This window comes from Hyposmocoma kahamanoa, unplaced genomic scaffold (genome assembly GCF_003589595.1).
Source record: "Hyposmocoma kahamanoa isolate Upper Pololo Valley unplaced genomic scaffold, ASM358959v1 89, whole genome shotgun sequence".
NCBI classification, from domain to species: domain Eukaryota; kingdom Metazoa; phylum Arthropoda; class Insecta; order Lepidoptera; family Cosmopterigidae; genus Hyposmocoma; species Hyposmocoma kahamanoa.
The window spans coordinates 3,492,120-3,507,552 of NW_020654520.1; the positions used below are offsets into that span (position 1 = coordinate 3,492,120).

Sequence of the window (15,433 nt, forward strand, 5' to 3'; positions counted from 1 at the left end):
TCGGAAACAGTGAAACTATACTTATTAATGTTGTTGATATGTGTCAACCGCTCTATAACCTGAGTTTTTACAAATAAATTTATTATGAACAGTCATTATGTGCCAAACCATCATCATTTTTTTATCTGGAAATTCCCCACGGAAGAGGAAAGCAATGGAAGGGCCTTACGCCTTGTATTACTATCAGAACGGCTGTCGCCAAAACTCACACTATCATAATGTTAAACACTATGAAATCTTGATTAACGATAGGTCGTAGAGTCGTAGTTTCTAATTTAAAAAGATATAACAAATTCTGGACTTAATTGGCATATCGTTAAAAGTTCTATACCTATTATTGCAAGTTACGACGTTATGATTTCATATTGAAATTTCATTCAATGTGTTACCATCTAGCGGCAATAGCTGAAAAACAACGAACGACTAACGCCTATTAACGTTCTCCAAAAAATCGATATTCAGTTACGTTTCTTAAAACAAAAAATCGATTACGATAAACAGAAATTAGAAAAATTATCAAAATAAATAAGACTTAACGATGATATGGAACACCATGATGGATAATAATTACATGTGTCACTTTTGAGCTTTTGCGCGAGAAAATTGACACGACCTTAATGTAAAAAGCTAAAATGGCGGACTGAGCTCCAGTATGCTGGAACTACGCGTAATGTTGGCACACATGCCACACGCACTAACCACTTCTACTGTATTGTTCTGTGAAATTCCCTGTGCTAATGAGTAACGGAGCAACTAAATTCACTACCTTGAACACTCATATCAGAACCAATTCAATATACTACATTTCCACACTTAGCGTCCGCAGTTTTGCCAATGAGGTCATCAAATCCTTATGGTAAGATATACGCCTGTCCTTAACAGTTGCAGTGCTACTCAGAGCTTTAAATCGCAATCTCATGTGCTTGTAACTTCCCTTTTTTTTACGGGGGGGAAATCTTTATAGATACCCCTGCGCCCAGGAAGATTCAGGGGTTAAGTGGGGACTCTCCGTCCAGACTGGAGGGCCTACCCCACTATTTCCCCCCCGGGCTTACCTCCCGCTGGTTGAGTCGGCGCCGTGGGGTCGGTGCACATTCACCACGACACCGCCCGCCCTAGCTTGCGCCAGGTCTCCCGCGCTAACGGAGGGGCAAATCAGTTGTCCTCCGACCCGCCCCTAAGTGGAGTGAGGCCGTGCAATGCAGACTCCGGAGTACTTGCTTGTAACTTCCCTAGCACCCTTACCCTTCAAAACCGGAACTGCTGACATTACTAGTCTGCGGCAGAAATCGGTACTGTGGCAGCACTTCCCTGGACGAACTCTTTCACAAGGAGCTCTACTGCTACAAAATTATTACTATATTATTATTATACTTCCTATATTAATCTTTACTGTCTTCACAGGATTACCCTTTCAACCTGTACATGTCGGATGGCACAATGAGTATAAAAGATGGTAACCTGGTCATAGCACCAGTTCTGACTGAAGACAAGTATAATGATAGAATTATCTATGACAAACTGGACTTAAGCAATAAGTAAGATTTTTTTTAATTATAAATACTAAGTTCAAAAACCAATACTATAGTGATCCATTATAGCTATATTAATTAACAATCGAGATATTTTGAACGGACGAACAGGGCAATGCCCTAATTCACAGTAGAAGCTGACCGTTCGGGTGGAATACATAAAGGTGGATCCACATTAGTGACATTTCAATGCACTGAGATTTCGTGACCGTAACAGATACGCGTGACAAACAACACGACACGCGATCCACGAGCCGGAGCTTTTGTGCCGCAGCACTGATTGACTCGGCATGCAGTCGATGCGCACACAGTGGGAGAAAAACAAGCTTGTCTGTCGTATTTTTCGAAAAATGAAATATATGTAACATATATAAACTAATATGTATAATATAATGAAAACGGTAAATTCACAATAACATCCAGATTTAGCAAGTACCGTGAGACGTCACGGTGTCTCGGTGTGTTGAAATGACGCGTGTTCTGAAATTTCCCCAGTCCGTCCACATTTACGAAGTACCCGTGACATGTCACGAAGTCTCGGTGCGTAGTAATGTCACAAATGTGAACCAACCTTAAAGACGTTTGAACTTAAGCCCTTAAGAACATCATACGGTTCATGAGTCATGTTTGCTTAGGGGATGAATTGTCATTAATGGGGTAGCAGTCACAAAAGATCCATCTCTAGTCTCCAATCGAACCACCAATAAAGCCTGTTTAATTATTTTTAAATTTTTATTGAATATTCAATTATTTTTTGTGATCGAAGGAATTCTTTCTAAGTGTTCGACCTTTGTATTAATAATTATAATAAACTAGTGGAGTAATTTCACAAAAAATAATTAAATATCAATTCAATAAAAATTTGAATAGCGACATCTCTCGCCAGGACTGGTAGCTGTAAAGGTACTAACTGGGTGATAAATCTTTCATAGATTTCTCATAGATGGCGCTACGACTAAAAAGTCGTTGAAAAACCAAATTACAAAGATACGACGCAAGCACATAGAAAAATTCGTGAGGTCCGCTGGTTCGTTCCATTGCTTAGTTGGTATAGCGTCTGGCGCGGTAAGCTAGAAGACGTCGGCTCGAATCCGGCCGGATCGATGGATTTTTTCTGAGTGTTCGATTTTTTGTATTAATAATTATAACAAACCTGTTTAATTATGTTAGTAAGATACCTAAAAGTTAGTGGCATCATACTTACGATAAATTTATTATCTACATTATCTAAAGACCATATCAAAATAACTACAAACGTAGCTACACATTGATAGTAACTTAACCTTTTGAGATTTAACCGATTGCCAATCGTTGTAAATCACTTATATGTTTTTAAAAACAAATCAATGTTTGAGGCACTTTGCAGGTCTCATGGTCGCGGTTGACCGAGATGATATCACTGATCAACCAGTTACGACTAATATTAATAAACAGCAGCCTTGTCGCGCGGGTCTCGCGTAATTAAATAGAGTCCACAATTTTATTGTAGAAATAAATAAGAACAGGCACTCCCTACTTAAATTACATACAAGTTAACAGCAGACATAGTAAAAAGGAACTTACCCAAAAAGGCCTGTATTTTCTACAAATATTATGCTTTATAAGCAGTTCGGTTACATGATCAATGGCGTAACTGGGGGCCATCGAGTATATAACCAGAAATAGAGACGAAATGTCATTCAATTTGTTTGAAAACTATTCTGCCTTATCATTACTGTGACAACTGCGCTCCGATTGGCCAGCCCGAGTTCGAAACAATTGACGGGTGTCGTCAACTGTTTCACTTCAAATCCACTAGTTAACTTGAGCTTTGCTATAATGGACGAAAATTGCAAAATTACATATTTAATATTTAATTACCGATGAAATGTGATTCCGTGTGTTTTGTAATTGGATGTTTTGCAGTTCTTCCCACATCACCGAATTGTTAGAGATATTATCTTTATTACAATAAATACAGAATATTTTTTGGAATATACGGAGACGTACACACTGGTCAGTAGTTGGCCTGTCTATATTTCAGTGCAAACGAGATTTGATATTTAGAAGCGCTGTATCGCTAATGTGTTACCAGGAATATATGGCCCTTATTTCGTCTCTATTTCTGGTTATATACTCGATGCTGGAGGCCTACCACAACCTCTTAAAATAATATTACTTTAACCTTACATTGATTATTCGTACCATGACGCGCTTAAAGTAAGCTTATTTTTAATGTTAAAACAATGATGTTTTATTTTCAGTTTTGTGACTATTCATTCACTCAATTCGTACTATGACGTGACTTCAACATTAAAGTAATATTTGTTCTTATGTCAAATTTAGCAATTTTAAAATAGTTACACTGATGCAATGGAAAGAATATTATTTTCAGTTTTATTGTCTTAATATTAATTAGTAATGATTGAAAGTTAAGTTGAACTTATTTATTTACATATATCTCTTCGATATTTCATTATTTTTTTATTTAATAGTACTTAAAAAATAATTTCTCGTTAAATAAAAATACGCGATGCTTGTTTCGTAAAATTATGACAGCGACATCTATAAGCTCCTTGCGAAACTAACAGTTGACACTAGACTATAATTCCGAATTTACAATGTGACAATCAAGACTCAGCTTGTTTTATTTATTTTTCTTCGTGAAAATGCTGAAAAAGAATTGAAAACAACGTAATTTTAATAGATTTCTTTATTACATATTTTTCTTTTTTTGACAGTTAAAATTCTCTGAATGTAAATTCTAGGGTCGGCAGACTAAGTCAAAATCCAACACCATTCATTTAAATTAATACATCTACCGGCTAAAGCACATAAAGCAAATTCATTTGTTACTTCATAAATGTCTAACTTTATTCTAGAGGTTATTTAACTTCCAACACTAAAAACAACACAAAAAAAATAATAATTATATATTAACAAATGAAGCACTTCTTTAACTTAAGTGCTTTAGTCCGCCGACCCTAGAATTATAGTAAGTACTTTAACATTATACTACAATCACGGACTTGCACTAAGTTAATAAAACGAGCCGAGTGAAAGGCTTCAAAGTAGTAATGCGTCTTTTTCTAATAGGGTTTTTATTCATGTTTCAGCCAGCCATATTGCTTTTAACTTTTTAATTTTTACGGAAAATGTGACCGCTTATGGATGACCAAAAATACTAATATTATTTCATAATACAAATTAGTCTACTTACTCGTATTTGATATGCTTCTTCATAATAGAAAGTTTCATTATTGAAATATTTTTATTTTGTATTATTACAGTAAAAGCATGTTACCTTTAAACTAACTTAACTCATTTAACCAAAATTTAAGAAAATTAATGGACTAGACACTACCTAAGATGATTTTATTTAGTGTTGGCAACTTGTTAGACAAGGACAGACCACTACTTCGGGCTATCTCACGTGACTCGGTTTTTTACTTTTACTTAAAACAAACCTTAACATAACCCAATAAGGTGTAAATTTGTAATATTGGTATATCGAAGTGCGCGATCCAGTTTATGAAATATATAAATCCGTGACTATAATAGGACGATTCGAAACATCAAAAAAGAAAGAGATGGCATTATACAGTTCATATAGCGTTATATCTTTCCTATTTTTAGCAAGGAATAGACAATATTGGGAAATCATTCTTTCTTTCATTCACTTTAGCAATAATATATTACTCGGTTGATAGGTTTGTCATGGTACGAATATGAGCAATATTATAATAAGCTTACTACAAGCTTACATTGAAATAAGATGTTTTTTGAAAGGTTATGGTAGGCCCCTAGGAACCAGACAAAAGGGAGATAACAAGGTGGGATGACGATGAAGGAGGTCGCATCGTCACAACCTATTCCGAACTATAGTTACATAAATTTAATAATCTTGTTTTTAATGTTGTACCAAAGATAACGTGGCCATTATTCTTTTCCCTTAGAGCGGGACTCCGGACGGTTAATTTATAATTGTTTTAAAAATAAAACACGTATTTATGATAGTTACAAAATGTTTAATGATTAAAAAAATTTAAAAAAGTAACTAAAAATGATAAATGATAAACAATTTTGTTTTATTTAAAATAAAATAGTAAAATAAAATTTAAAAAAATTTAATTAAAATAGTCTGGTATGGTGGCTTGACATTATGTACTGTTTTGTCAAAGCGGGACGTTTTTAAGTATTTTGGGGACAGTTAACGTTAACCAAAGAACATAATAATTCAATGCGAACTCGAACCAGCGTCTGTTGCCTCAACGTGGTTACGCAGCCACCTATAAATTGTTAACATTTACGAAGCATCGAACAGCATTTCTAATAATCGGAAACTTCTACAGGTGCACAAGTACATCGGTCTTAGATTGTAGACGAGAGGCATCAGGAGCTCAGATCCTGCCACCCGTAATCACCGGGAAGATTACCACGAAAAACAAGTTCGCTTTCAAGTTCGGCAGGATTGAAGTCAGAGCCAAGATGCCTAATGGCAATTGGTTGATACCAGGTTCGTTTCATTTTAACACTAAACTATAGCAGCAGTACTGCTCCTTGTAAAAGAGTTCATCCAAGGAAGCAGTGTCAGTTCCTGCGCTCCGGTTTTTCTGGTGAAACTACAGGCATGTGGGACTTCTCAACATCATATCTCGGAGTGTATTGACAACGCCTTTCAGATCTTTTCGATATAAAGCTTTGAGCAGCACTGCAACTGTTATGTACAGGCGTGGCGCTTACGACCAGGCGCACGACTTGTACGTCGCGTCGCTTGATATCATGAAAAAATCTTAAATCGAAGAAATAAGTAAGCTTAATTGGTCTATGGTCATACGTGCATCTGGGGCGGCTCACTAGTCTTGCCGGGCTGATCTGGGGTTAGAACCTGACTTAGATCGCGGGCTTGCTCGCACAGGTTATAGTGGTCTTCCGGCATAACCAATAGGTTGATAGGGAGAGATATTGTTACCAAAACTTATGTAGAAAGATATGGGACTGGTCTATGGTCCATTATTGAGAATGTCCCTGTGCGGCTTGCTTGAACAGGTTATAGTGCCCTTCCCGTATAACCAAGACGTTGATAGGAAGGGTCACCATAAACAAAACTTATGTAGAAAAATATGGGCCTGTCCCTATTTACTGACCCTATGGATAGGGAGGGACTACGGACTCCCCGGTAAGATCAGATCACGGCACACGTCCGAGCAGAACCCTCCACCAGTAGCTGCTTATCTGGAAAATAGGAGGTGTTGTACGTGCACCCGGGGTTGCTCACCCAAGGCACTAGCCTTTTGAGCATTGAATCAAGTTCTGATCTAGGGTTAAGACCTGAACAGATAAGGTAACTGTGCGGGCTTGTTTGCACAGGTAATAGTGCCCTTCTCGACCACCAAGACGTTGATAGGGAGGGTCAGTGTTATCAAAACGTAGATATAAAATATGGGACTCGTCTGTAGTCGAACATGAGGGACCCCATGTCGATATTGAATCGAGTATGACTTGACAGATGTATAATGTTTGTCTTGAAAAGATAATTGAATCTTATTACGATGGAATTGAACGTATGATGGCTTCACCTGCACCTCCAAGGTACATAAAGTCTTTAAAACTGTATTCTCTCTTATTATTCCAGATTCCTCCAGTAAACCTATTTGTAACAATAGCATATTTGGTTTTATAGAAATATTTACATTTGAACAACGTCTTCCAGAAATCAATCTTGAACCGCTAGAAAACTTCTACGGCCCTCACCGCTACGAGTCAGGACTGATGAGAGTTGCCTTCGTCAAAGGGAATCCGACGTTTGCCAAGAAGCTCATGGGAGGACCAGTCCTTGGCGATACAGAGCCCTTCAGGTCATATCTCCTGAAAGAGAAGATCGGCATCGAGAATTGGAACAAGGACTTCCATAATTACACTTTAATTTGGAGACCAGGTACTTTTGATGTTGTTTGGTTTTATTAGGTTACTAACAGATTAACTGCATGCTGTCGATCTCGATTTCATGAAATCGGTTTCGACTTCATGCAATTCATGCGTGCCCAAAGTTATTTGGGCCGTATTTCTATTGTATTCCTTGTGTTTCTTGGACATCTAATTTAACTACATTAAAGTTGCTTACATTTTGTTTGACATATATACAGGCCTCGTAAATATACATCGATGGTAGGATTAATTGGCTTGGCATGATGGTAGGGTTAACTGGGATGTCATATTAAATCATTAAATATAATCTTACTAGTTAATAGTATATAGTTAATAACATTATTTAACCTAATGTTTATAATAAGGGAATAACATACTTATTTTGTTTTTATTTAGTTAAAACCAATTACAGATAAAATTCCTTTATATAGCGTGCCTCCTCTGCGTTCAATAAGTGGTGTGTGGACTATGATCTCGATCTGTTTTCTACTAATAGTTGCAGTAAAACGGTCTGTAACTATAAAAATCTTTGAATCCATGCAGCTATTGTAGGTTTTATGGTCTAAGTGACCGTCATTTACTTTTGCTATTTGATTGTACTTATTGAGCTTAGGATATAATAGCATCACCTATTTTTTGTTAATTTTTATATGTGAGAACTCAAAATCAGAATTTGAAAATTTATTTAGTTTTTAAGTGACTTCTTTCTGTCAGTTCTTCGACAAGAAATTAAATAAATAAATAAATTGTAATGGTGGCACTTCACATGGCTACTTGTATTCGTTATTGGGTGTTTGATGTACTTGGAAAAATGTTTGACGTACAGACAAACATGCAAACACTGACAAATATGGCCGTCTACACATAGAGCCAAATAAGGTGTTTAAAATATGAATATGACCATAATATGAACGGTTTTCTTGCGTATTTGCCGATTTGGCTCCTTTGATGTGCATCGAGGAATCGACCAGCCCGCAGTAACGTGAGTTTGGTATTTACTATATTTCACAAATAGGCAAACAATGCAGATACTTTGTCACACATGCCATCGACACATGGTGATTGTTCGTCAAATAATATCAAATACGCAAATACAAATATAGCCATGTCACGTGCCATCATTAAAGGTAACATTGTGACGCCATCTATCGAAACTCAATTTAAAATAACAAGTGCATTCACATTAAATCTCTATCTCTTAGAGCATAGTTTTCCCAAAGTGGGTGGTCCCTACCGCCCCCCACTGGGCGCTGAAGAGTCCTAGGTGGCGGTAAGGTCCTCGGAAGCAATTGGGGGACGTTGATACTGTCCAGGGGGTGCGTGGTGCGTTTGAAAGAAAAAATCTGAATTTACATAGCACTGAACATCGCCCCGCGCTATTGAAACCCTGTGTCGCGGGTGCCATGGACACACGCATAGACAACCACAAATTACACCCAAACTCACGAGAGAAATAAATGTAGGCCATACAAATATTTCTCCCGGCCCGGGAATCGAACCTGGGACTTCTACGTGGCAGTCCGGCATGGTAACCATTCGGCCACGGACTCAGTTACCTATATAACTATACTACTACCTATATATCTATACTACACTTTTTTTACTACAGGTTTTTTTCCTTGTGATTTTTTTTGTTAAGTAAATATAAAAAATATGTGTTCTTTGAAAAAATCATATTTTGTGGTGGTAGACGTTGAAATTTTTCTATCTTGCTTAAGTAAGCGATGACCCAAAATGTTTGGGAACCTATGTCGTAGAGTAAAAACATTTATTTAATGTATCAGTAGCATAACATTATACCATCGAGTATATAAGCAGAAATATAGACGAAGTAAGGGTCATACGTTCCTGGTAACTCATCAGTTACACAGTACACTTAGAATATCAACTCTCGTTTGCACTGAGCTATAGACAGCGCCGACAACTGACCTGTGTGTACGTCTCCGTATATTCCAAAAAATATTCTGTATTTATTGTAATAAATAATATCTCTAACAATGGCGTGCTGTACTGTGCTATTCGGTGGTGTGAGAAAAACAGCAAAACATCTAATTACAAAATAAAGGGAATCATATTTCATCGATAATTAATTAAGTAGTTTTGCATTATTTGTCCATTATAGCAAAGCTCAAGATAAACTGGTCGTTTTGAAGTGAAAAATTTGTCGACACCCGTCAATTGTTTCGAATTCGGGCTGGCCAATCCGAGCGCAGTTGTCACCGTAATGATTTGGCAGAATGGTTTTCAATCAAAATGACATTTCGTCTCTATTTCTGGTTATATACTCCGTACATTATACTTACATAAGAATATATTGTCGAGGCTTACATGATGATAAATATTCGCAGATGGTCTAACCTTGTTTGTGGATGGCGAGCAATACGGGACTGTAGACCCCGGTGAAGGTTTTTACAACGCAGCGCGTCAGAACGCGGTGCCCCATGCCTCGCAGTGGCTTAAAGGAAGCCTCATGGCACCCTTAGACCGGACTGTAAGTTCATTGAACCAGTTACTCTTGTTGTATACAACATCAATTCTACTTTTTTTTATGACAAGTGACAGGACGAACAATTCGTGCGCCTGGGGCACAGAAGAAAAGGATTTCTACTAATAAAAAATAGCAATTTCTCAAAATATTTGCTAATTCTGAAAAAATATTTATTAAAAGTAATAAAATATTATAATTATTAATACAAAGATCTGCTACCAACTGCTTAGTTGGTATAGCGTCTGGCACGGTATGCAAGAAGACGTCGGTTCGAATCAGACCGGATCGAAGGAATTTTTTCTGAGTGTTTTTTCTGAGTGTTTTTTCTGAGTGTTCGATCTTTGTATTAATAATTATAACAAACTAGTGGAGTAATTTCACAAAAAATAATTGAATATCAATTCAATAAAAATTTAATTAATAAAATATTGTCATTACAAAAATACTGCTTATCTTTTTCTAATACAATTTTACTGTTAACTTTATTCTAACTTTTAGACAAATACGTTCACTTCAAGATTTTATTTCATTTCTAATCAATTAATTGGACATTACTTACATCAAGAAATTTTTACCTTTTACATCAAATTTAAATAACCTTAAATGAATTCAAAATTTCTTGGGTGTATTTTAAGAAAATATATTCTTAAACAAAAAAAGAAGTAGTTTGCTATTCAGATTAATATTCTAATTTCTAGAGTGTATTTCGTTGCGTTTTCATAGTCAATGTTGTCGTGACATGTCGCCGAAGGCGCACGCGGCAACGATTACTTTTACTTGTGCTTGTAATCATAAAAATCATAAACAGTCATTTATCCAAAGAAACAGTACGTAGTATCTCTAGTTTGTTATGGTTTTATTTGTAGTCATAATTTAAGAAATTTGGTTTAAGCATGAAATCAAACTACACTTGTAACACTTGTAGCACAACTTTAACATGCAATTAGTTCCATCACGCCACTGCTAGATGGCATTAATTGTACTCTGAAACGCGCTAAGAACTTCAATCATTAGGTCAATGACTTCAATAGTATAAGTCATCTCATATATTTTGAATTGTTAGTGCTTTCTGCTGCTGTAGCATTTATACGGCACTGAATGGTACTCAAGTATTTGAGAAGATTCCGTCCTATTTCTGCTACCTTAAGTTTTGGCACTGAACTGTGTGCTTTCACGCCAGTAAGACATAAGTACTGTTGGGTCCATAACCCTGTAAATTTACCCTTTTTATATTAGAAAACATCAATCTTCAGTCAAATAATTAAGTACCTCTCAATTTTTCATTCTTTTTTTTTCAAGTCAAAATCGGACATTTCTAATAACAACAAATAAGTATTTTGTTGAATCTAGAGTGGCTTTGTGACTTGAAGTAAATTAATTTGCTGTTGGTTTAAATATTTCCATCTTATAACTAAAATACACTTTTGAGACGTTTTTTTACTATTATCAAGTAATTATTCTCAAGCGCCTTTAAGCAGAGGATCGTTTTGTTGGATTTAATAAATTTGTCTTCATAAAAAGAAATTTGTCTTTTTCTAAGTAATCTGTTTTTACCATGTGGAAAGCAACACGCCTGTCCATAACAGTTGCTATACCACTCAGAGCTTTAAAACGTAAAGATATGTGGGGCACCCCCACTGCGCCCGTGAAAGCCAAAGTCCAAGTCAAATAATCATTTATTTCATAGGTAACATTTTTACACTTTTTTGAGCTAATGATCGTTCACTACGCTGACCTCCCTAAGAAGAACGAGTAAGAAACTCTAGGAATTGCTCTTTTCAAATAAACTAAAATGCCATGGAATTGACTTTAAATCATAGACTCGTGTCGTTTTTCCATAAATCTTTATCTAACAAATACTCTTCAATTTTGTAATATGACTTTTAAATTAAAATACATCTAATGTAAGTTTTAAACGTAGGAAATGATTATCTTAATTCTCCGGCACCCTGAAATATAAGTTGACAAGTCCCTGTAATTTCACCAGCAACCCTTATTCTTTAAAACCGGAACGCAGTAATGCTCGCATTACTGCTTGGCGGCAGAAATAGGTAAGGTGGTAGACTTCCCTGGACGAACTCTTGCACAAGAAGCTCCACTTCTACTAAAACAACTTTCACAGTTTAATAACACACGACATTTTGCTTTACGATAATACCGCCGATATTAATAAAATCGTTGTCATGCAAAAATGCGGATAGGGAAGTTTATAAACATATCTGAGTATCTTTCAAAGATAAATTTAAAGAAATTAACATTATTACACATCTTGTTCTCGTAGCGTCACAGTACATTTATGAGAATGCAATTAATGTCAAGAAGATAACAGTATTTTTAATGAAAAATGATAGCAAACATATTTTTTTAAGAAAAAAAAAGATAAACTTTAATACGAGGCATAAAAATAAACTAGCTATTCTTGGCAGTCGTCTTCACTAAGTGACAAATTTATATACGCTTCCATAATAAGATTCCGGGTGATATTAAAAATTTGCCATTCACTGGAAAACTATAGTGAAACGAAAACTGTATATATATATATACTAAAGGTTATTATGCAGCATGTACTTACTGGGATGACAAAATTCCGTGGCAGTGACACGTTTAGCTCTTGCAAGTATTCTCGATCTAAGATATTTGAAATAAATATTGTAAATGATTAATGTATTCCAATGTATATTTACACAGTGCATCCTCTACAGATTCTTACTCATTCTTCTCAGGGGAATCTGCTTTACGAATAAGCAGTACAGTTTAATCAATATGGCGACTTCAAGTGTAATTTAATGTAATGTAACCTCTGAATTAAAGTTATAGCTCTTTCAGATACTATATTACTTTCGTAGTGTAGATTGTAATGAATATTGTAATGGTTTACTACAATCATATCCATTGCGAAATTACTCCACTACCTTGTTATAATTATTAATTAAAAGGACACAAAGAAAAAATCCACTTATCTGACGGGAATCGAATGCGTTTGTGCTATACCACGGCGACCACTCTACTAACTGAGCTAGAGATCAAGTCAGCAAATCTTACGGATTTTGCTATGCTTTTGTACAGATCCCGAATGAATGAAAACGTGAATTCATGATTGAAAAAATTAATTGCACATTAAAATAGAACAAAAACGTACATAACAGCAATGCAATGCAACTACATTGAATTTCTTCCAGGCAACCTTAGGATAGACATTTAAGAGTTGGAAAAGGGGGTACAACCAAAGAATATCTTGCAATGAAAGTGTTTTAAATAAATACACTGCTCATGAATAAAGTAAATATATAAATAATAATAATAATATATAATAATACATATTATACATTATATTAGAATGTATACATTAAAAATAATATATAATAATAAGATTACTTATACACTTTTTGTAGGACAATAAAATAAATAGTAATAACAATAAACAAATTAACAAAGAAAGTATGTGGTTTAGATCTTGGCTTTTAACTATAGCGCCATTTATAAGAAATCCATGAGTTTTTCTTTACTTAATCAGGTACCTTTACAGCTACCAGAGGTTGACAAGAGATGTCGCTTTATAAATTGTAATATTGATTCTAATGAATATCATCATGTTTTACTACCATCTTATTAATTTATTTTATGTGAAATTATCCCACTAATTTCTTATACTTCGTAATACGAAAATCAGTAACATACTATGTCAAAATACGTATGCGAGGTAAAAATTACGTTAGAAGAAAATCTTATCATTTTTTATTTCCCGGTTCTTCGATAACAAATTTAAATTGTATTTTTAATACGGTAACTTCGGACAAAACAAATTAAAGTCATATTTTGTTCCAGTTCTATCTAGCTCTTGGACTTCGCGTGGGCGGTATAAACGACTTCGCTGACGCACCAGACAAGCCATGGACGAACCGCGGCCGCAAGGCTCTTGTCAGCTTCTATGAGGGGAAGAGCGGGTGGGAACCCACCTGGTACGACGCTAATCTCAAAGTAGACTATATAAGGGTTCATTCTTTGTAAATTAAGAACACCTATAGATCGATCTGGAATATATACATACCTTTAAGCAACGATCATTATGCAAAAGAACTTGTGGTCGTTTAAATTCGTGAACCTCGCGAACTGTTGATTAGGCATAATAAACTGAATACTAAACGTAATGTGTGACAATCTTTGATTACACTTTTATGACTAAAAGAAGGTATAAATTATATTTTGAGCTTTTCGTTCAAAAACGGAGTTACGAGGTTTTCAAATTTAGCCGACGAAATAATAATGTTTTAATATTTATATTCTAAAGGTAAAGGAAAAACAGCATTATTGGTACTTTTTATTACCAGCTAATTAAGAGCTTAAATGTAAAAAAATACGACACAGGCTGTCAGAGTCAGCACTTCTCCGAAATACCTGCTGGTAAACAAAGTCACCAACGAGAAAAGTCCAAAGGTCATGATTGCGCAATTGTTACAAATGTATACAAGTCTTTTTAATGGTACTAAGGAAGAACGAATCGTGGACCTGGTAGTAAGCAACAAGTCCCATGTGCTTGTCATTGTCACCAGCACCATTACCCAAGTCATCTGACTTTGTTATAACTATATTTTATCACGTATATTTGTTTTTTCAAACAAACCAAGCAACGTTTTGATCTACGCAATTTAGAGCCGAAACAATACTTTCGTTTCCTAAAACCTGAAAACTCGATCTAAGTTAATATTAATGTTCGATTCAGATGTCAAAGCTACCTATTTACCTTGTGAAATTAATCTAATACAATGTGACTGAAATATCTGTAACAAAATAAAATTATAAAATGGAAAAAAATATTTACTCTTTTATTTAAAAAAACCTTACTCGTTGAACGGGGAACCCCTGAGTCCGAGAACAAAGAAATAAAACAAATAAAATGATTATTCTAAAACGTGTCTACATACGAGGCGCCTTGAGCGATAAACATACTACAGCACTGTTTGCCACTATTCAATGTTTATTGATGTCAACGATGTGCCCATCACATCGATTTTTGCATGAAGATGTTAAAGTTTGTCGTAGACTTAGAAAAAAATGCTCTTCTAGTCCGTGGTTTATTTACACTGTTTCTAAAAGTAATCTGAATCGATTGTGATATTTTCGTAAAATCACAACATCAAAATTCGGCAAAAATCAAATATTATATTGAAGTAATAAACAAGGCCGTTTAATTAGCAAATAAATACGTCTATTCCACAATTTAAACAAAAAATTATGTACACACGTAAAACAAAAAAAAGGCAAATACCTACTATTGCCGACAAAAATCCGGTCCACACTCAACGGATGAAACCGCAGAATTATATAACTAGTGCTGTGTAATTATTGATTTTTGTTTATCGACATCCGCAATCGAAATATTTAATTAATAAAGATTTTATCTACCTACAACTAAATATACAATCAAATATCTCCTCTTTTTTCCCTTATCGCAAATGTTAAAGACATCGCCCAAAACGCAGTATGGAACTGCTACTCTATTAGTGGA

The 15,433-nt window shown here is 35.2% G+C and overlaps 1 protein-coding gene across 1 annotated transcript in view; it reads left to right on the plus strand.

Moving 5' to 3' along the window:
- Positions 1–14,699, plus strand: part of LOC113236120 (beta-1,3-glucan-binding protein-like) — a 31,068-nt gene extending 16,369 nt beyond the window's left edge. Inside the window, exons 4-8 of the mRNA XM_026472113.1 lie at positions 1,405–1,538; positions 5,864–6,027; positions 7,225–7,449; positions 9,788–9,930; positions 13,753–14,699. Of these exons, the coding sequence (XP_026327898.1) occupies positions 1,405–1,538; positions 5,864–6,027; positions 7,225–7,449; positions 9,788–9,930; positions 13,753–13,935 (849 nt within the window). The 3' untranslated portion in view covers positions 13,936–14,699. The remainder of the gene's footprint in view (positions 1–1,404; positions 1,539–5,863; positions 6,028–7,224; positions 7,450–9,787; positions 9,931–13,752) is intronic.
- Positions 14,700–15,433: the final 734 nt, after the last annotated feature.